Here is a 22,397-nt window from a genome sequence, read left to right as displayed (position 1 = left end):
AAACACCCGCCATGCGAGGTCACCGAAGAGAAGTTCGACGAGCCAGAAACAGCTCGAAAAACTTGAGAGGGCTTAGTCTGGATCGCGTGCAGAATGTCTGATGTAAAAGGTCTAACAGTATACATGGTTGGGTGGCATAAGGCATAAATCAGGCCGTTAGTCGCCCTGAAGAACCATCTTTATTCATTGCGAAAATATCCCAAAGTGCTCCTAAAAAGGACACGGTGCAGGACGCCGCGGACACAAGACCGATTACTTGCTTACTCAAACTTTACAAATTCATAACGTCTATTATTAATGGAATGCGCACCTCGAGACCAACAACATTGTATCCCAGGAGTCAAAGGCCTACCAATTTGGATGAAGGGGCTGCAAAGAGAAATTCATGATCGACTCAATAGTTGTACGACAGGCAACCAGAGGCCAAGACTTTTGACAGCGTCCCGCATACCTGACTGTCGTAAGCCCAACGATTAGCCAGATGTGTGAGCATACCACTTTGTCAGTGCATTCATCTGAGGGTAATAATATCTCAAAGTCTATCCACATACGGAGATGCATTTTCCAGGGGGATTCGTTGAGTCCCTTTTGGTCTGTTCGGCATTGAGCACTTTTTCATGGCTACCGAATGATGCTTTAGGGCATGGTTTTGCAATCAACTATGCCCTAGGTGCTAAATGCGAGCTACACACTTGATGTACTTAGATAATATCAAGTTGTATGTTGGTACTGATAACTACCTTAGAACTAAGTTGCGAATAGTAGACATGTTTAGCGGTGATATTTTCATGGAATTTCGTTTAGATAAAAGTCGAATCCAAGTCATCACAAAGATCATCACGAGCCGCATGCTAGACATAGCATTGGTGACCTCCACGCGCAAGCTATGACCGAGACAGACTACTACAAATACCTAGGGATCCTGCAAGGAACCCATGCTCGAAGTGATGATGTGAGCGATGATCTGCAGTCCGAATTACTGCGAAGTGTGAAGCTATTACTGGAGAAGAATAAAATAATGACTGACTTATGCATCTACAATATTGCCGTAGATGAAGACCAATCACAGGGGTGTGATTCCCATTGCAGCGCAATATCACCACAAGTCGACTCGGTACCTACTTATTTTTACAGCAAAGAGCAGGCGAGTTCCTTGCATGCAGCAAACTGTGGGTTGAGTCCACTTAACTTGAAGGATCGATCTTTCAATCCCCTGAGTAGGATAAGGTCAGACCAAGAGATTTTACGTGTGCTATTCAAGACGGCACAGTTACCCCCCGGGCGTATAAATAGCTAATAACGAGCGGATGGAGAACGATTAGTAGAAAATCTGTGATTCGCCGTTAGAGACGTTAGACCATCTCATTTCTGGCTGCACTGTTATGACGCCGGTGCGATACACGAACAGTAAGTGGTTTACACTCCATATGAAAGTGCATACACTGGGCTTTCGAATTTCTTTTTCATTTTTTTCGAAATTCAAGTTTTGAAATTAAAGATTGAAATTCATTACTCACCGTCTACCAGTGGGAAGATCATCTTCCGAGCCTTTCTCTTTCCTGAAAATAGAACAGACAAGAACGTAAGAGAGTCGTCAACAGCAGGATCGCCTACACAATTTCAGATCGGACTACGTAATTTTACAAACGAGATCATTTTCTAACATCGAATACATAACTCACATATAAAGTTGTTACGCTATTTCAATTAATATTATTTACATTTGATCACTTTGTAAGCATTCATAGTAAACTTTACTATGCGATCTAATTTGTTAGTAAATTACACGTTTCTAAACGCAATTGTTAATAAAACAACATAAAAAATTGGATGCCAAAGTCGGTATCCTGGTGGTCCTTAAAGCAGGCTATACAAATCTGTAAACCGTCTAGATCTTCAATAGAATAATTAACTATTTTACGTTATTTTTTAAATTCGTAAAACTTCGATACACACATCATTTAATTTCTGAATTCATCATAAATAAAAACTAAATATAAAATAATATTTGCGTAATTTAGTTCCAATATTTTGCCAATTTACCTAGGTGTAATCGCCGAAAGATCAACCTGACTACCTAAGCTGTCATCTGAATCATTATCATGTTCTACAGTTTTGGATGGGTCATGTAAGTGTGGTTGTGATGTGGAAGGTGCTTGTGTAGAAGGCTCTCCATCGCTAAAGAATGCAAATGAATATAATATAAAGAAAGAAAAAAACAAGCAAATTCCAAAAAAGTAAATTACACAAAAATATACAACAACTAAACTAAATTGTCTAACACAACTCACTTGCCCTCCATCTTTTTTACGTATTTGAATGGTGTCCATATATTACCCGTTCCTGTTCGTGCTCCGAGACCAAAACCTTTCGATTCCTGAAAATTGTTGGCATTGAATCACATCTCTCTCTCGCATCTGAACCTAAATTGTCAAAAGAATGTTTACCTTCAAAACTTTCTTTTCCTTTTCTAGGATTCTCATGACGTAGCGATAATTCCTGGATGTTCGATTCAACTTGATTACTATTGCGACGAGTATGCTATCAATGACTTTTCGCACTAGACCTTTCTCTTGGGCTGCAATTGAAAGTATTTTGTAAATTATAGTCAAATCTCAAAATATAAATAACGAATGAGTTTTACATTTCTCTTCCTCTTGTTCAGATACGTCCTTAGCGCTCGATTCTATTGGTGCTTCCTCCGGGGGAGTGCTTTCCTCTCCCTATGAAATGCGAACAAACATATTAGTGTTGTATTAGTTATTTTAATTCAATTTATTTTATATTTTCCGATTTCTGCTTCTCTTTCCATTTATTTTTTCAGCTTTGAGGATTCAATATTTAATTTTAAAATTCATTCGTGAAGTGGAATGATGTCCTATCAAGCAAGTGCCCTTCACAAAGCAAATATCTAATCCGAACACTCACTAATCGCGTTTGCCTTGGTGACGGTACTCCTAAGCTTGTTAGTTTCTTTAATTCTTCTAGTTTTCTTGCTTTATCGTTAAGTCGCTTTTGATCTTTCATTCGTTTCAATTCGTATTCTTTAAAAACCTAATCGAATTGAAAATTAGGTTTTATCTCAATCAATTTAGGAAGAATATATTCAAATATTGAATAAAACCTTGCTACTGGATGGCCATGTTAAATAGTTATAATGAAGCTAATGCTCCTAAACCAAGGAAACTGTATACAGGAGAAGAATATTCAATGGCAAAGGGTCACGAAGTGAAATTGTGTATCTTTGGCATAAGGACGAGTTAGCTAACTGGCCCGTGACTCATGTACAAAACTACATAATTTAATAATAAATCTACAATGTTTTTATCTTCCCTCGCATCCCGGAGGCAAACAGCGAGGAGAGGAACTTCAACTTCAATATCTGGAGCATTTTGAACCGACTTCGGTCGGCAGTCAGCCCGGACGGACAAGCAGAGCAAAAAAAAATTCTTTTTCAAGATTTATTTTGAAAACCGACATTAGTCGCACAAATAGCATATATTCCTATATTTTCTCCTTTTCTCCAGAGGTGAAAATCACATCCCCAGGACAAGAAAATTGCAGACAGCAGCAGCAGCAGAAGCCGAAAAACAAGATGTCCGCCAAGAGGGCAAAGACCGGCGGCTCCTCTGACGAAGAGGGGTGCCCGAGCCCCAGAGACAAGACTCGAGCAGACTTGCTCGAAATCATCAGTATACTGAAAGGGCAGATTGCTAAACTCCGAGCAGTGCTCAGGGCGGAAAGAGAAAAACAGCAAGAAAAGGAAAACCTGCAACAGCAAATGGAGCGAACCGGACAACCGATTGAACTGGACGACATCGCGGGATGTACATCTGCTTTCGCCGAAGCCGTAATAGTAGAAGCCAGCAACAACGAAGCCGCAACATCGGAGGAATAGGATCAGTTTAACTTCGTCACAAGGCGAAAGCCGAGAAAAATTAAAGTTAATGCAAAAAATGTAAAGATTACTGCAAGCACTCCGCAGGCATTATTTGAGTAGTAATATCACCCCAACCCCGCCCAGAAACCCAAAAAAGCTTAAAATACCGGTAATTACCGGATACTCGGATACCCTTAAGGCAAAAGGGATAAAAACAACATTTAAGAATACGAGGACGGATAAGAGAAAGCATCCGGAACTAAAAATCAGATCAGTAGCCAACTTCCTGACCAAACAGGATAAAGCTTCCAATTAAGTCTCAATCGGAACTTTTCATAGTGACCTTCGAGCCCTTCCAAGAGCTCAACGATGCCTTCAAAGTGAAATACATACTACACCAGAAGGTTAGGTTAGAAAAAATAAGGCCGTTGGAGCAGATCCAATGTTTCAACTGTCAAAATTTTGGGCATATAGCTCAAACCCACGCCCCACAATGGAGGTGCCGCTTTGCTGTAACTGCGGCAAAGTCGGACATCCCGCCAGCTACCGCGGTTGCCCGGCATACAAAGATATGCTGACACGAAAAGAGGCTGCCAAAACCCGCAGAACTAAAGAGGCACAGCAGACCAAACAGGCAGTAGCACAACTGACGCAAAGTTTGGTCAAACCAGGCATATCTTACGCCCAAGCCACGAAAAACTCGCTGCCCCGGGTGTCTCCTGCACCTCCACCTCCAACAATACCGTCTCTCCCAAACCAATCTGCTGCGTTCTGTCAATTGGTTGGAGCTCATGCTTCAGTCACCACAAACGAGCAACGGCAATTCTCCTCCATCAAACTCATCCTTAGTCTATCGAGTTAAATATTGTTACTTTTAACTGTGTTTTTCAACTCTCTGAAAGCAGACATTTATTGCGTTTCGCAAACTTATCTTAAAAGCATGCATAACGTGAACTTCACCGGATATAATACCATCCGGGACGACGGCGCCGACCTTTTAATCAAAAAAGATTACGAATTCGCGGAAGTTGCATATTGTCTAAAATTATGACGAACGCAAAGTAATATCTCTTGCAACAAAATCGTCGACAAGTGTCGTTTTCAAAATACCACACAGGAACTCTTTTAGAAGAATACTTCGCATCACAGACTACCTTTTACGTTATATAACACAATATAGAAGACAACGTCAGCAACAATTTACACCAAACTTAGTACTAAACCAAGAAGAGAGATAGCATGCCTTCATCATCATCAACGACGCAACAACCGGTATCCGATCTAGGCTTGCCTTAATAAGGAACTCCAAACACCTGGTTTTGCGTCGAGGTCCACCAATTCAACAGCATGCCTTACGATGTATTATCAAGGCCACACAATGGGAGGACTTCAACGAGGAGATTTATCACTTACGTACGCACCCGCACCTTCATTCTTCCAATGCGTTAAATCATCTTACTTCATTTCTGGATGCACACGGCGTTTTAAAATTTGGAGGCCGGCTGAAAACAGCAGCATTATCCTTTGATGCAAACACCCTACGGTGCTCCCATCTTCAGATGGTATAACCAAATTGATATTGGAAGACAATCACAAAAGTCATGCGCACATAGGCCCCCAAGGTCTCCTCGCAATAACAAGGCAAACCTTTTGGCACATTGAAAAGATGTATCGTCAGATTGAAAGACAAGACCCTGCCAAAATCAGTTGTGCATAAATGTATTAAATGCGCAAGAGTCAATCCCAGACTGCTTACTTAATAAATGGGTAATCTACCTGCACCAAGAATGCAATCAACACAGTCATTCATAAATACTGAAGTCGACTCTGGCGGTCCAGTTTATTACCACTTCGACATCGGGGAAAACAACCTCAAAAAACGTACATTGCAATGTTCTGTTGTTTTGCATCAAAGACAATGCACTTGGAGCTTGCCTCCAATTTGACAACCGTTGGCGCAAAATAACATCATTGCACAATGCAGCGGAAAAAGTAATGACTTCCAGTTCATACCACCAAGAACACCGCATTTCGGAGGGCTCTGGGGAGCTGCAGTTAAAAATGCTAAAGGTATGCTGAAACTACAAAACCACCTTGATTCATAAAATGCTAGAAACGGTTCTAGTTGCAATTTAAGCGATTCTTAATTCGAGACCTTTGACGTCACTACCCTCAAATCCAAACGATCTAGAAATTTTAACACCAGGTCATTTCCTCATTGAAGAATCGCTAGTGGTGCAAGTAGATTCGGACGGACAACCAAGGAAGACGGGTTTAACAACAGATTGGCGTAAATGAAACAATTGGCGTCAATTAAACAAAATCAAACAAGAATTCTGGCAGCGCTGGTCCAATGAGTTTTTGCACCTTCTAGAACACCGCTATGGCTGGAAAAAAGCAATGCTAAAAATTCCGATCGACACAATTGCCATCATTAAGGATGGTGTTTGGCTCCACTCCCCATAGAAGTTGCATCGCCCACAAGTACTGACTCGAACATGGAACGCGAACATCAGAAGGACATGCCACCCATCAAGAAGGCAAGGCTCCTGAATTTGACTCCAGCATACATCGAAGGATCCTGGGCAATGCCACATACCCGCAGCCAAATGTTCGCAACCACGTGGGTACACATCAATGCACTGCATTACTTACATGGAACTAATACCAGCCATGCGCAGAATTTTGTTTCCGCAATTACCGTCGCGGTTGAAGATGCGCAATGATTTTTCTCTATAATAAAATTTCGAACAATGCGCTGTGAGTTTAATCTCCTGTATACAGTCTTCTTATCCTAAAGACTACATAAGCCTTAAAACACTTTTGTCCCCTAAGCAGGTGAACGTAGACTAACTCGAAAATATCAACCAAAAATCAACATTTAACAAAAGAACTGTATAACAAATAAACAGAAGTTTGGAACTTATAAGAGATAAATATGTCAGTTCAATAACATTACCTCCATGAAAGTCTTACGCTTGGGCTTCTTTTCAGCAACCTCCTGTGTTGCCAAATAATCGTCATCTTCATCATCGATTTCCAATTCGATCTGCTCGTCCAAATCATCGAACATGTAATAATCTCCGGCACGAGTAGCTGGAAAAATTCATAATTAATTCATATTTCACACTTCATTGGAACCATTGACCCAGCAGTTACGCTTAAAACCAACAGATAAAAGTACAAATACACACACAAATAACATAAAAGGTGCAACACATACATTGTTAGACACAAAAATATTACATACATTTTGTGCTAAAACTAATTCTTTAGACTGTTTCGTAACATCTGTCTTAACTCTTCCCATGCTACAATAAGGACAAGGACAAATTACCCAGACATATACATACTGTAGGACATTTACCACCAACGTTAGAAAAGATATTTTATTATTTAGACCACATTTATGGAATCTACATATGAGGATAAGATTATAGAGTGGTTTGTTAATACATTCATTTTTAAAGGGATTCTCATGATATTCCATGTCCATACCCATGAACCTTGAAGCGATGACAAACAGCGCACCATCCATTACCATCGTTTTTAGGACTTTCTTTAACATAAACTTAACGTCATTAGTAAAGCGGTAGGAAATATTTCGAGCTCCCAAAGTAACATGTTAGTGAGATAGGATTGCAACGCATCCCACTTACATTTTCCCTGGAGATTACGACGACCTTTGGAGGATTCTAGAGAAGCTTCACTTCCTAAATGAGAAAATTTTGCATATATCATGTCGATTAGTAAATAGTTACAAGCGCATTATTATTTACCCTTGCACCCTTACATCAAAGCAATATATGATATTTCAATAGCACCTTAAATCTGAACCTTAAAACTTAACCTATCTCGCATTAAAGGACAAACTGGAAAGGTCCTGAGGGGATTCAAAATTGATTGGCAAGCACATCCAGTGCGCGTTGAATATTTTCAGGAAAGCTTTATAGAAATGAAAATCTTCCCCGCCAAAAGGTGGCAGATACTGGCCCTTGTAAAACGTAAAAACTGCAGCAACTCCACCACGTATCAAAAACTGTTCGCACCTCCTTATTTTGGCAGTTGTTCAAAACTTCAGTAGCAAATGAGGAAAGAGGATACTGCTCGCCACAAATAAAACATCACAACACCTCCTCAAATGATACCTCTTGTATAGTTTGCAATCGGGGAACACTATCTGTTTTCAAAAGAACCCCGGTAATACCTGATCCTCTCAAAGAATAAACCTGACCTATCGCTATCGCATGACAAAACAACAAAAATAACAGCAAAGAAGCGGGATCCTATGCCGCGTCAGCTGTAGAAACATCTTTACAATAGTGACAACCAGGTTAAAACACCTAAGAAGGGAAAATCGCGAAGACCGCAATCAGCAAAAATCCATAACCAGAAGATAGGTACCAGGAAGAGAGAAGAAAGAAAACAGGCCTCAGTCGCGTAGGTACCAATTGACATCTCCACTATCAGAACGAAGGCCTGGCACGGGAACAGGCCTTCAAGAATTTCCATGATAGACCTAACCGTTTAACGATTGAACCAGAGAAGGATGAAGAGACAGCAATGAACAGTCCATAAGTCCGAACCCAAGAAGGATGCGACCTCAACCCTTCATTCGTCATTCTACTCAAATCATTTTTGGAGAAATGCTCATGAAGAGCAGGAAACAATCGAGAATTCCGTCTTCGGACAAATGAATAAGGTATTGAGCACCCAGCTCGTGTTCAGTGGCATACACTTTCGTGCAGGTTTGATATTAGCAAACTTAGCAAAAGAGGACGCAGCAGAATAGCTACGGACCGCAGTTCCTGAATTACCAAGCTAGAAGCGAATAAAGCGTCGGCATGTGGCGCACACATTTTGATAGTCTACCTTACCAAAACCACAACGAAGGAGACAGACTAGCTCCTGAACCCCATAGTCGCCAGAGCAGAGGCAAGCTTCTCATGAATGGGGTTAACAACTTTCTTTGGACGCTATTTAAAGCAAGTGCCGAATCGATTATAAATTGGATAATATCCCGGTGAACGTCCACTAGGAGAAATCATTATGTGAAAAATCGAACGAGATACCTGAAAGAATCATGGATGCCGAAAGAACAGGAGCGAATAAGATAGCTAAGGAGAAGAGGTTACACAATCTGGAGCTGTACCTCCTAAGGCTCAGAACAGACAGCGTGTCATGATAGTCTGACACAGAAAAGAGCCCAGGTATACGTCTATCATTCAAAAGGTGTATGTGCAGTAATTGCAAGGACAATTTCCAGTGGATCACGATAGAAATATTGCTGCCTCAAAAGCCCTAAGTGTACCCAAAACAGATTCGTGATCTGCCAGATACAATTATATAAGTAATTTGGGAACACTCTTGTGGACAACTAACAGCTTGTATCATTCGTAGATTCAAAGATATATACGTTTTTCAGGGTTTCTGACCATGGACTGCCATCCAAGTTCGATTGGATGTCGACAAAAACTCTCGTGAGACAGTTGTGAAATTGGGCTATTACCCCGAGGACGATGCCCGGATCCCAACGGAAGGTACTGCAAAAGGAAGGCGCTACCACCTCGTCTCAGTGGCGATGCCACGATACTCAGTGAAATCTGGGGAAGCAGCAACAGCAGCAACCAAAGAGGTAAATTTATCCTTATCATTAGGTTAGAAATATACAATGCAGAAAACGCGCCAACATTTGTGACTAGCAGTAAATAAGAGGTTCTACGCATAACTCTAGGGAATACTCCTCTAAATAGGCTAGTCAACGACTGAAGAGTTGAATTGAATAATAAGATTTCATAGATAGATAGATAGAATGGTAAAGATGTAAACGGACTGCCCAGACAGTCTGCGTCCCGCTGGCGACTGTCAGGAGCGGAATCTACTCGTACTACTTCACAGCCGGAAACTTCAGATGGCGAAGTCGAAGGCACGGATTTAGTGCGGATATAACAAGACCCGATCGCAGAGCTCTTGTGCCAGACGGGTGCAAACACAAACAGGATTACAACGGGGCAACGACCTATAAAGGACCAGGCCCCCAGAATCGGCATACCCTACAATTTGCATTTCCGGATCTGCGGAGAGAAAAGAAAAAACCCTCAGGCAGTTCCTTTACGATTACCCCGCCCCAGGCTGGGGACACTAGGTAGGCAGTTTGGATAGATGGGGAGGGGCCCCCGGGCCCGGATTTTCTTCGGAGGCCCAGAATAGAAATTCGAATAAAAAAAGGATAATATGGGGCCTGGCATAATTTTCACTACAGACCCGTGTCATTTTCACCCTTGGGCCTATCTTTTCGCATAAGTTTCAGACGAATTACCTCTGTACGGCCCTGTGCGGGAGTGAACAACATCCAGTGCTAAAGGGAAGCAGGACCTCTTGTTTCTACGGTACACAGAATGCTGATTTGTAATATATGCCCTCCGGAAGATATATATTTTTAAGAATGGCAATTTGATTCTGTCACTTTGGTGTACTAACCATCTAATAGAAGTGGCTTTCAGGCTAATACGAGATTAGACAATTAAGTAATGAGACTGATTTTATTGCAGTGCTTGTGATAAACCTGCAACCTTCATATTCCTTTCCCCTTCCCCGGCATCCTTCCCCTCTCTATTGATATATTCACCATCGCTCTAGCTTGTTTAGTTCGCCTGCTGTGTCGTGTTGAGTAGATGTCTGTTGGTAGTGCTCGTCACGAAAGTGGAGAAACGAAATCTAGATCGTCGCGATAAAATTTTACGGCAGATTGGGCAAAACAGCTTCGGAAACGTACGCTAAAATTGTAAAAGTGCATAGTGATACTGCTCTTAGTCGTGCCCAGGTGTTTCGATGGCATAAAGAGTCTAAGGAGGGGCGTGAAAGAGGAGGCGCGGAGTGGGAGACCAGTCGAGCTGCGGATTGACACGAATGCGCAGCGTGTGCGCGCCCTAATCCGTGAATATCGGCGTTTAGTAGTTCGAATGTTGGTCTAAGTTTAAGATACGATTAACTTGCAAACGTCGAACCATGCTCCGGAAGATGGCTTCGTCTGAGCTCGTTACGCTGGATTAATATTAACGTTCACATCACATAGGGTGAGCCTATGAGTGTTTTTCGGGATAGACTTAGAAGCATGGAAAACTTCATCAATAACGGGAAGTATCGGTGACAAGATATAATCCTATCAAACTCCGCTTTCCACTTCAATTTCCCTTCAGATTTTACTTTGCTGGAGCACGCGATAGTGTAGATCCCAGGGCGAAACGTGGATTGGTACACATGATGGAGCATAAAACTTAAGAAACCAATATAAACAGCTCTACTACCAAATCTATCTACACCTCGACGTGGTGATCGCTGAGATTTCATTCTTAATGAAAAAGTACAGACAGAGACGGATGCGCCTTAAAAACGAGGCAAATTGTATCAGCTAGTCCTGGTTGATTATTGCTGACAACCCTACACGAAAAAAAAGTTACGGAGCTACAAAAGGACTGGATTTGGGTATTTTCTCATGGAACCTCCAATCCGTGTATAGAAAAGGAGCTGCTAATCAGCTAGCCGATACCCTATCTCGGTAAAATGCAAATGTCACATCATTATAAAAGATTCGCTGGGTAGAGGCCGGTTTCCTGAAGAAGAGCCACCACACTACATATTATAGTCGCCATCCGATAAATCATGTGCTCGGAGTGGGTTTCCTAGTCAACCAAAAAATGAAACCTTCTATTATCGGCTTTGAAAAGATAAGCGAACAACTATGCACTCTGCGTTTACGGGGAAAATTAAAAACCTTATTAACGTTCACGCTGCTACAATGGCGACTTGAAAGTCGGAGAAGGATACCTTATACGAGGCATCAAAACGGACCCTCAAAGCCTGCCTCAGGTAGCATATCAAAATCATACTTGGGGGATTTCAATAGCCAAGTAGGGGCGGGATCCGTCATATTCAAGCGATACCTTGACTCCCCATAGCTGACATAACATCAATGATAATGGGCTGCGGATTATGCAATTAGCATTGTCACACAAAATAGTTGTTGGAAGTACCTAGTTTACGCGGAAAGCGGTCTACAAATACACGTTCATCTCTCTAGACGGAACCACTTTTAACCTAAGTGTGCTAATCGACCGCCACAACCTCACGAGCCTTGATTAATGTCAGAACATATAGCGATGTCAATACAGACTCAGATCACTATCTCGTTGGCATGGTGCTCCTAGCTTGAATAACAATACCCCCTCGAATTCCCTCTGACGATCAGATGCTAGTGAGTTATCCATAAGAGAGTCATCTGTAACACTTATAGGGGGAAATGGATAACCGCAATCAATAGAGGTCTTGGAAATGAATCATCGATAATCTTCACAACCACTTGAAGAAAGTTATCATGTGTATTGCCACAAAGATCCTTGGTCCCAGTCGTAAAAATAGTCGGAGCGACTGATTCGACGATGAATGTACGCTAGCAACGGAACGGAAAAATACTGCATAGCGGGCAATCCTGCACTCTCCAAGAACGCACGACTTCGTCGAATGGAAAAGTGACTTAACAGACAGAAAGCAAGCCTGGAGAATCGACAAGTCTGGGAGCTCGCGAAGTACAGGAAGCAATCGCACTAAGCGCGGAAGTATTATCAACAAGTCAACAAGGTGAAGCCTTATACACCGCGATGCTTGTCCTGTCGAGATACAGTGCAAAATCTTATTTCCGACTGTATGGATATATTGAAGCGATGGAGGAGGATGGGAACCGATGGAATTACAGCCAAACTGGTTAAATATGTAGGGGACCAACTACACAAAGGGGTTCATCAACTGATGGTTAAGGTGTGGGAAAGCGAATTGATAATACTTACTGGGCTCACCCTGACCAATGTGCGAAGCCAAATAAAATTAGAAGGATCCCTCTCGAGACCATTTGACATCAACAACAGTCTAAGACAAAGGGATGCCCCATTATGTATCCAATTTAACCTGGCCCTGGGAAAAGTCTTCCGCGATGCTAATGTAAATGCTAGAGGCATCATCCTCTTCAAGACCACACAATTATTAATAGCTGCCAACGAAGCCTATTTCAACTTCAACTGTTCCGCTTGAACCGTGTCACCATAGGGTCAAAGTTCTTACTGTACAAGCCAAAGATCTTGTCACCCTGCATCTATTTCTTGAAAGCTTGGATTTTCAGTAAGAAAAATTGCCAACTCTTAGCCGAATTCGAGGGAAAAATCTTTGGAAGAATTTTTCGCCCCCTACAGGAGGATGGACGATTTCGTAGTGTATCTAACAACGGAAATTATGAGCGATACCACAGCCGGCTGGTCAGCTTTTAGGGATATCGAATTAATAGGACTCGGTGTAAAACCGGTATGTCTGGAGTTCCTTACTAAGGCAGATCTAGAACGAATACGGGTTATTACGCTGTTCATGAGTAGTCCGTATCCGCAAGATACAATGTAGTTTACTGGATGTAAAATGATTTAAAATCCCACTTCAACTGCCCATAATCATAATTGGAAATTCTATTATTAACGTCCCTCACAGGATAATCGAAAGGATTAGGACCAGCTGCAAGTTCTTTCGTGCCATGCGGTAATTTCTGCTTCCTTCAGCACTATGCCGCGGTAACCGTCACCCCCACAGGAAGCCATCATTACAGCTTTCAGCTCCTTAAGTTCATCGATCCGTCTACACTTTTCCACTGTCAACCGTATCCCATCCGCACAAATAAAGACACTTTTGATGTGTTATTATGTCACTTTCGTAGTAAGAAAATCTTCCCGCTACTAATTGACAATCGGAGCGTACAGATCAGAATATAACTAATAAATCTACCACTGGTCGTAACATAGTCAATCTAATTGTCGATCATTCGAAACCCAACTGACCTTGTCGCAGGTCCTGTGCTCGAACAGTGTGTCTTGGATGACGAGGCTGCAAAAGTTGCAGAAATCCATAAATCTTTGACGGTTGTTGCTGCAGTTACCAGGTGCGTGCCTTCTCATCACACATCTGAGTAAAATGTTGTCAGAGCCAATCTTAGCATTCAGATCACCCAACACGACCGCAACTTCGAAAAGCATGTCCTGAACTCCGTGTAATTCTTGAGTGAAAAGATACTACTATACTACTTGGTGCATAGTACTGCACAACGGTGGTGCTCCTTAACTTGGACCGGAATCTGGCAGTTGAGGTCCTGTCAAAAACCAGCTCTCAGGTCTTGAAAGCCCCTAACACCGAATTCGTGTTGGTTTCTATAATGGTAGAAAGCATAGCAAGAGGGAGAGAAGTACTCCCTAGAATCCCATCACCTCACTACACACAGACCCAGAATGCTCAGCATATTTCGTCGGACTTCTCGCTCAAGTTGGAGGAAGCGAAGAAAAAAGACCCGAAACCAATCGTTAACCATAAAGTCAGTCCCTATCCGGGGGGCTGTTAACACTTCGATGGCAGCAAGTTTCGAAATTGGCAGGTCGCTCGCTGGGCCACAAGTTTACATCCCTTTTAATCGCCTCTTACGACAATAGGGAAGAAGTTCAATATTTCCATCACAATAAAAGACGCTTGGAATTGAAATCTTGTAGTTGCCACTTTTGAAGGTTCATTCTGCTTAGGATTTGAAAACGCCTAGGAAAAAAACCAAAGATTCCGTGCCTCTAAAAAGTACTCCAGTTGGAGGAGAGAGGAATGAATTGTTTCAGTTGTCCTGGATGTCCGAAGGATATGATTGCATGCAACTTTTGCTCTTTTTCCGATAAAAAGTGAAAAACTAGATCATTGAGGCAGCGCTTGCTTGCTTTCTATAAGCGTGACTTGGTTTCGATAATGAAAGTTGTTGGAAATACTTGGATTTGGATTATGATAGTAAGTCATGCATCCATAGCTAAGGCATGCATCCATAACTAATGCCATTTTCTTATTCACGATTAAAGATAAATAAACATTGCTTTGTTATGAATGCATTGAGTAACCAAAATTATCGTATGAAAACTGGCGTATCTGACGCATGAAGAATTCCATCCAACCGGACCTACAAATTTTTAACTACATCCCTCCAATGATAATATGGATAATTCAGAGTGTTACCAAATTTTTCCAATATCTATAATGAGCTAACTTCTAATTCTGATAATATAAATGAGCCCAATTTTTCCATTCAATTGAGCGCTTATGGTACTTCGTTCGCAAATTGACCAATGGAATGAAAATAATAAAATTATTCTCCCAGATGGTCCCAAACAGTCTAAACAATTAACAATAGAACAAATTGTGCCATCACTATGTAACACGCAATAATTATGTTTTAATTTTTATTTAATTTTAAATTTATAACAAAAAATAACCAAACGCTCCTAAAATGTAATCTAAAATACTTAAGGGGGTCGTCTGGTTTCGGGTTGCTAACTGCCAGATATTTCACTTCTTCGGAGAGTTATGGGTTTTATTCCTTATCCCTGGAAGGCAAAAACCATTACCTTTTCTCCCTTTTGTAAATAATACTATTGTGAGTGAAGAGCAGACTCAAAGGACATTCCACGCTGGGAAACATATGGGTTTTCATTTAGTGCGTGCGATATTAATGCCTTCTCACGAATGTGGCACTCAACTAGTTTCTCCAGACATTTCAGCGGATTTGTCTCTTTAAAAAAGTTCTTTAAATTTGAATAGTTTTCTATCCCAGGCTTCGGTATCAATACTACCTTAACCTTTGGCCAAGAAGTAGGCACGTAACCCAGAGCGATACATCCAAGAAAAATATTTCTTAGAAATTGCTCGAAATGCTCTATAACCTCCTTTCGCAGCGCTGGATAGATGGTGATTGAACTATTCAAAGGATTTTATAGTAGCTTTCACCTTTTCATTGGTGACAACTGCTTCTCGCGGGGTCCCAATTCACGTTGCACACTTTGGTGTTCAAAAGTTTGCAGAAACCGCGAATGCTCTCCCTCATACTTTTAGCACCTGTTCGCTCGGATGGTGTACCTCCAAGAAAGTCTGTACAGACTCATCTCTAGAATTCGGGTAAGTTCCATTGGATTTTCTAAGAGAGTCCAACTTGCCCGACTCATACCTTTTAAGGACTCTACACAGCCTAGAAGTCTATCTTTCGCCTTCTTGTTCCTCGCACCGTATTCTAAAGGAATCTCGCTTCGAACGTTTTACGATCCTCTTATATTCACGCTGTGAATTCCGGAACTTTAACCAGACTCACTCTTATTGCTTTTGGAAGCGCAATTCAAAGTTGTCTGGTTGATTTCCTGAGTCGTTACAAATTTCAATTCCGTTTTACCACTTTGACCTCAATAATAGGACAAACGCCCGGATAGCACTCTAAAAATGTGCGATTCAGAGTTCTCAATTGATCCTCTGTCGCCAAAGGCGTCCTTAGTAGTCTGGAGAGCTGCACTTTGTTGCCAAGAAGATCATTAAACTTTGTCGAACCCATTCTCCTAGGAACCCGTCTTTGTATTCGCCTCCAATATATATGCTTGCCATTTATCGTTTGGCGGTGTATAACGCGTCAATCATACCTATGCGCCATCGTACACTTCAGCTACCTCCATGACTTCCCGAGATGCCTGCACTCCTTCTTTACTGTTCTGCATCAGGTGCCCTTGGACAATCTACTAGTCGGCCATCTAAGGAGAGTGGATTCCACTGTATCACGTAGCCATCAATGGGGGGCCGCGAGCTCGCTCACGGTCTGCCACACGAAAAGGGCGTTCGGGTAGCAGGTCGGCAAGACAGCCTGCGGACCAGGGTATTTGCTGGTATCATCGTAACTTCGGAGATAAAGCGACAAGATGTACGCTACCTTGCAAATTCGCGCCTACCACAAAAAACTAGGTCCGCGGGGGGTCTTGGCGACGGCCACCCAGAGCGCAGCGCCACGTCGCCTAACTATTTTCGACCCCCTCAGCAGGCGCAACTACCTCGTCGACACGGGTGCGGAGGTTTCGGTTCTTCCCGTACCCCAGCATCATCGACTATATCCACAACCCCTCAAACTGGCGGCAGCAAATTCATCCCGCATCAATACATACGGGTACAGGCAAGTGGACGTGAGTCTTGGCTTGCGTAGGACGTTTCCGTGGCGTTTCATCCTGGCGGATGTCAGCTTCCCCATATTAGGCGCAGACTTCTTGTGTCACTATGGGTTGCTGGTGGACTTGCAAAATAAGTCCCTTATAGACCCCACAACCAAACTAAATTCGTCGGGCCAAATGGTATCTCACGCTGACAATAACCTTTCCGTTCTTTTGGAAGACATCTCCGACTCTCGTGTTCGGACACTCCTCCAAAAGTTCAGCCACATAACTACCGAGTGTAGTCTCTCGAAACCAGTAAAGCACAATGTGCAGCACCACATAAATACTACTGGTTCCCCGATTTTCTCAAAGGTGCGTCCTCTACCACCCCAGAAACTGGCTATTGCGCGGAAAGAATTTGAACAACTTGTTCAACAGGGTATCTGCAGGCCCTCAAACAGCTGTTGGTCTTCCCCTTTACATATGGTCCCTAAGCCAAATGGCGAATGGCGTCCCTGTGGGGATTACAGAAGGCTAAACGCACAGACTGTTCCTGACCGATATCCAATTCCACTCATCCACGACTTTGCGCATCACCTCGCGAATTGCCGCATCTTTTCGACCTTGGACTTAGCCAAGGCATACCACCAAATCCCAGTAGCTCCTGAAGACATTCCAAAGACGGCAATATGCACACCCTTTGGACTCTTCGAGTTCACCCGAATGACTTTCGGATTGTGCAATGCGGCGCAAACCTTTCAAAGGTTCATTCACTCAGTCCTGCGAAACCTCGATTTCTGTTTCGTCTATTTGGATGATGTTTTGGTCGCTTCTTCTACTGAGTCTGAGCACTTAGCCCATCTCGAGTGCATTTTTCAACGTCTCCTTGAGGCCGGTTTAGTCTTAAACGTTGAGAAGTGCAAATTCCTTCAAAAACAGGTGAGATTCCTCGGCCACTCCATTTCCTCTGAAGGAATACAGCCCGACCCAGACAAGGTGCAAGCAATAACAAGCTTCCCGCGTCCAAAAACAGTGAGGGAGTTGAGGAGGTTCTTGGGCATGCTAAACTTTTACCGTCGTTTCCTGCCCAAGGCCGCCCATCACCAGTCCGTTTTGAACGCGTACTTGTCTGGCCCCAAAACAAAAGACACACGAGAGATTGTGTGGTCTGAAGAGGCTGTCTGCGCGTTCAATAAATCCAGACAGCAACTGGCTGATGCTACACTTTTGGCATTTCCTCATCAAGATGCACCCCTAGCCGTTTTTGTTGATGCCTCTGACATCGCAGTAGGTGCTGCCCTTCACCAAAAGGTGGACCAAGTTTGGCAGCCGTTGAGCTTCTTCTCGAAGCAGTTGAATCCCGCTCAACGGAACTACAGCACCTACGATCGCGAACTGCTCGCCGCATACCTGTCCATCAAATACTTCCGTTTCTCCCTAGAAGGCAGGCCGTTCACAGTGTTCACGGACCATAAGCCTCTCACGTTCGCTTTGAAACAGAAGCCCGACAAAGCGTCCCCTCGTCAGCTTCGACACCTGAGCTTCATAAGCCAGTTCACGTCAGACATCCAGCACGTGTCCGGGAAGGACAACATTGTTGCTGACGCTTTGTCTCGTGTCTCCGAAGTTAACATCCCCGCCTCACTCGATTTCTCGGCTATTGCCAAGGCGCAAGTGGATGACGCAGCACTTCAGAGCCTCAAGTCCAACCCCAAATACAAATTTCGGGAGTTGCCCATCTTCGGCTCAAACCTCTTGCTCTGCTGCGAAGACTCGGAAAAGGGACCTCGGCCATACATTCCGGCCACATTTCGCAAGGAAGTGTTCCACGCAGTTCACGACTTGGCGCACCCCGGCATCAGGACAACAAACCGGTTAGTCACCGGAAAATACTTCTGGCCCTCCATGAACAAGGATATCAATTCCTGGGCCAGAGAGTGCATCGCATGCCAGAAGTGTAAAGTCTCCAGGCATGTAAAGAAAGAAGTGGGCTCATTCCCCCGCACTACCAAGCGTTTCCACACAATACACCTCGACATAATAGGGCCTTTGCGAGACTCGCACGGTTACAAGTATTGCCTCACAATCATCGACAGGTTCACGCGGTGGCCTGAGGCAATACCTCTGAAGGACATTACGGCGCAATCTTGTGCCGAAGCCCTCTGCCGAGAGTGGATACCTCGCTTTGGCGTCCCTGCAGTGATCATCACTGACCAGGGAATGCAATTTGAGTCCACCCTTTTCTCCGAGTTAGGCAAACTCCTGGGTTTTAAACGCCAGCGGACCACTGCATACCACCCGCAGTCCAATGGGATGCTAGAACGTTGGCACCGGACGCTGAAAGCCGCCATTATGGCACGCGACGACCCGTCCTGGACTCAAGTCTTGCCTCTCGTCCTACTCGGCCTTCGTACAACCCGCCGAGAGGAATTTGCTGCCAGCCCCGCGGAGCTGGTTTACGGGGAGAACCCAAGACTCCCAAGCGATCCGGTCTTCGACAAGAGATCGGGTCTCACGGAGTCGGGGTTGGTGCGTCTGCTGAGGGACAATCTCCGTCGCATCAAAGCGCCACCACCCACTCGACACTCGTCCATACCTGCTTGTTCGCCCAAGGAACTGGACACATGCACGCACGTGCTGATCAGGACGGATGCCGTCCGGAAGCCGCTGCAGCCTCCATATGAGGGCCCGTACCGCGTTCTCGAGCGGGGAGAACATTTCTTCCAGCTCGAGATCGGTGGTCACAAAAAGGCGGTCTCTTTGTCCAGGCTGAAACCCGTGTGCGCCCCGAAGCAACGTCGTGTCCGCTTTGTGGATTAACGGCGAACGAAGTTCGGGGATCCGTCGCCGAAACCCCCTAGGTTTCGTCTGGGGGCGGAGTGATGTGGCGCGGCAGGATCTGCAGCATTCGAAATTTATTTCGGATGTTGCGGATGCGGACGGGTAGATGGCGCTGAACGTGGAAACTCTCCACTCACGCGTTTTCAGAACGCACCGGGGAAGTGGAGAGCCAGCGGTAAAAAAGTGCCGTTGGTTGGGACAGTAAGGACCGCATGGAAATAAGTCGGTCTCTTCTGTTCCCAACCGCGACACGGAACACTTCGTTTGTTCTTGCTTCTTAAATACTAAAATATAAAAGGCTCCATCGGTCAGTCTCCTAGAAGTGCGGGAAAAGTCTATTACTAAAGTTGTTCGTTATTTTCTTATACCGTTTTTGATATTAAGACTGAATGTACAGAGACTGAATTGGAAGTGTTATTTCATTGATTTGATATTATATCTAGTCATAAATATGTTGACATTTAAAATTTTCATTTACTAAAGCATTGCCGTCCATCCTTAATATGTGCGTACGAGTGCCAGTCCTGTGTCCCAAGTTCTTCGTTTGGAATAGTATCAGGCCAGCGTACTGCGACGAAAAGGCCCAGAAAGGTGTTAACGAAGGCGTGAAGCCTTCTAGTGGTAGCAGAGGTCACCAAGTGCTATTCCCATTCAGAAGCACGGAAAGAACACTAGCACAGAACAGTCTCAACTTGATCTTGGTATTGACATAATCGGATTTCCAGATTTTAGACAAAGCAGCGAAAGCGAATTTAGTGCTATTAATGCGTTAGACAACATCCAGTTCGGTGCCACCGTCCACAGATATATAAATTAATCAACGCCTTCGATGATCTGCCCGTTAATGCAGGAAGAGTACGATGACCCGTCAGACTAGCAACCTTGTTTTTTCTTGTGTTTATCTTCAATCTAACAACACTTGCCTCTCATTCCAAATGCAGTACCATTTGTCCAAGGTCTATGGTCCGACGAGAAAGAAAACGGATGACATCAGCGTAGTCGAAGTGTTTGACGAAAGATGTCATAATCCATTGAACTCCCACATGTCCTCCGGACAAGGCAGCATGAAAAACGTCACCGATAACAAGAGGAAGAATAATACCGGTAACAAGATGCAACCTTGACACACTTCGCCTTGGACTTTCCTCTGAGCTTTTACCTCAATGCAGCATGTCACATTTTGCGCCATCATATATCGCTCTGATAATAGCTATCAGTTTTTCTACAATGCTCTTCCTGCGTATTGCACGCTGTCGAAAGCTTTCTCGAAATCGATGAAGAAAAAGTGAAGCGAAGATCTAAACTTCTCGCATGGTTCCAAAATGATCCTTAGTGTGCCGATATAGTCAATGCAAGAGGATCCGCAGCGGAAACTAGCTTCTTCTCTATCCATCAACATTTCGAGATGTTCTTTGATGCGTTCCAGGATTATTTTAGCTTTTATCTTAACAACGGCAGGGTAGCACAGATACCCGCCCTAATTGACACACTCAAAACAGGGCTTTGGATTCTTAACAATCATTCCCTTTATCCACTTTATGGGAAAGAAACTGCAGGTGCAGCAATGAGATGAATAGCTCTGCAACGTGACCGTTAACCCTGCGGCTTTACTCCACCCTCTTCTACTTGAAGGAACAGTCTGTATCCGTAAATTACGTTGAGTAGCCATTTCATCAACAAGACTTCAGCTGCTAGTCATCGTGGATGAAGAGTCAACCGTGAACGTCCTTCACAGAACGAAAAAAAAATATTTGCGATGACAGGATAGTTCATTCGTTAGAGGGTATACAAATCATTGCGTTCTGAAACTTTCGGCTTCCTGACTAGCGCAATGACGAATTCCTTTCTGTCATGGTGCACACTACGCTGAACTTTTCAGGATTTTGCACGGTCCCGGATTTTAAGTGGGTCGCAATCTCGCCATCACTCGCAACCGTCAATACAGTCTTCAAAATTTGGTGCTCATCGATCCGCATCCACAATTCCACAATCAGCCAAATCACGCCTTTTCGAGACATGACTGACGATTTGCGTACCACCCGAGAAAATTGTACTTTTGATGGCGGTCCAATGCACATCCATTATTCAGTATAACCGCCCAATCATGAAGAGAGCTCTCCCAATGTCGAACGACAGTTGGATCAAACAAAGGATTGATCTTGAACTTGGTGGTCGTTGCTCTCCAAACCTGCGAGAAGTGGCGAACGCAACACACAGGCGAGCCTAAGCGACCCTCAGATGGTGATCCCTTTTGCGGCTGATATGTTACGCGGATCCAGATTCCCTATATCTACTGCTGATCGCAAAGTGGTCAATCTGATTACTCGTGCGGTGTCAGTCAGTTGAAAGCTAACTGACCTTATGGCAGGCTCTGTGCTCGTACAATGTGCCACCATTGACGAATCGGTAAAAGCTGCAGAAATCCATGAATTCTTAACCATTATCGTCAGGTTTGCCAAGATCGTATTTCCCCACCACATGCCTGAGGAAGCTGTTGTCAAAGCCCACCTTGCTCGTAGAAAGCATCCTTCTCCAATATATCGGGGAAGGCGTTAGAGCACTGCAGTGTACAACTGCGATACTCCATAACCTGGACGGGAATCTTGTAGTCAAAAATTTGTCAGAAACCGACTCCCAAGTCAAGAAAGCGCGCCTTGCAG

At 43.7% G+C, this 22,397-nt stretch overlaps 1 protein-coding gene across 9 annotated transcripts in view; it reads right to left on the bottom strand.

The window, feature by feature from the left end:
* LOC119653264 (piezo-type mechanosensitive ion channel component) overlaps positions 1-22,397 on the bottom strand; it is a 111,665-nt gene that overhangs the window by 20,528 nt on the left and 68,740 nt on the right. For 6 of the 9 annotated variants that reach the window (XM_038057876.1, XM_038057878.1, XM_038057879.1 and 3 more), the window contains 6 exons: positions 6,840-6,976; positions 2,645-2,723; positions 2,448-2,578; positions 2,292-2,377; positions 2,044-2,178; positions 1,518-1,559 (listed from right to left, as the gene is read on the bottom strand). In XM_038057876.1, coding sequence (XP_037913804.1) covers positions 1,518-1,559; positions 2,044-2,178; positions 2,292-2,377; positions 2,448-2,578; positions 2,645-2,723; positions 6,840-6,976 — 610 coding nt within the window. Of the gene's footprint in view, positions 1-1,517; positions 1,560-2,043; positions 2,179-2,291; positions 2,378-2,447; positions 2,579-2,644; positions 2,724-6,839; positions 6,977-7,539; positions 7,594-22,397 lie in introns of all 9 variants that reach the window. The other 3 variants (XM_038057881.1, XM_038057883.1, XM_038057880.1) reach the window with 2 other exon arrangements.

This window comes from Hermetia illucens, chromosome 3 (genome assembly GCF_905115235.1).
Source record: "Hermetia illucens chromosome 3, iHerIll2.2.curated.20191125, whole genome shotgun sequence".
Lineage (NCBI taxonomy): Eukaryota > Metazoa > Arthropoda > Insecta > Diptera > Stratiomyidae > Hermetia > Hermetia illucens.
Note: the sequence above shows the minus strand (reverse complement) of the source record. Positions and strands in the feature narration are given on the sequence as shown.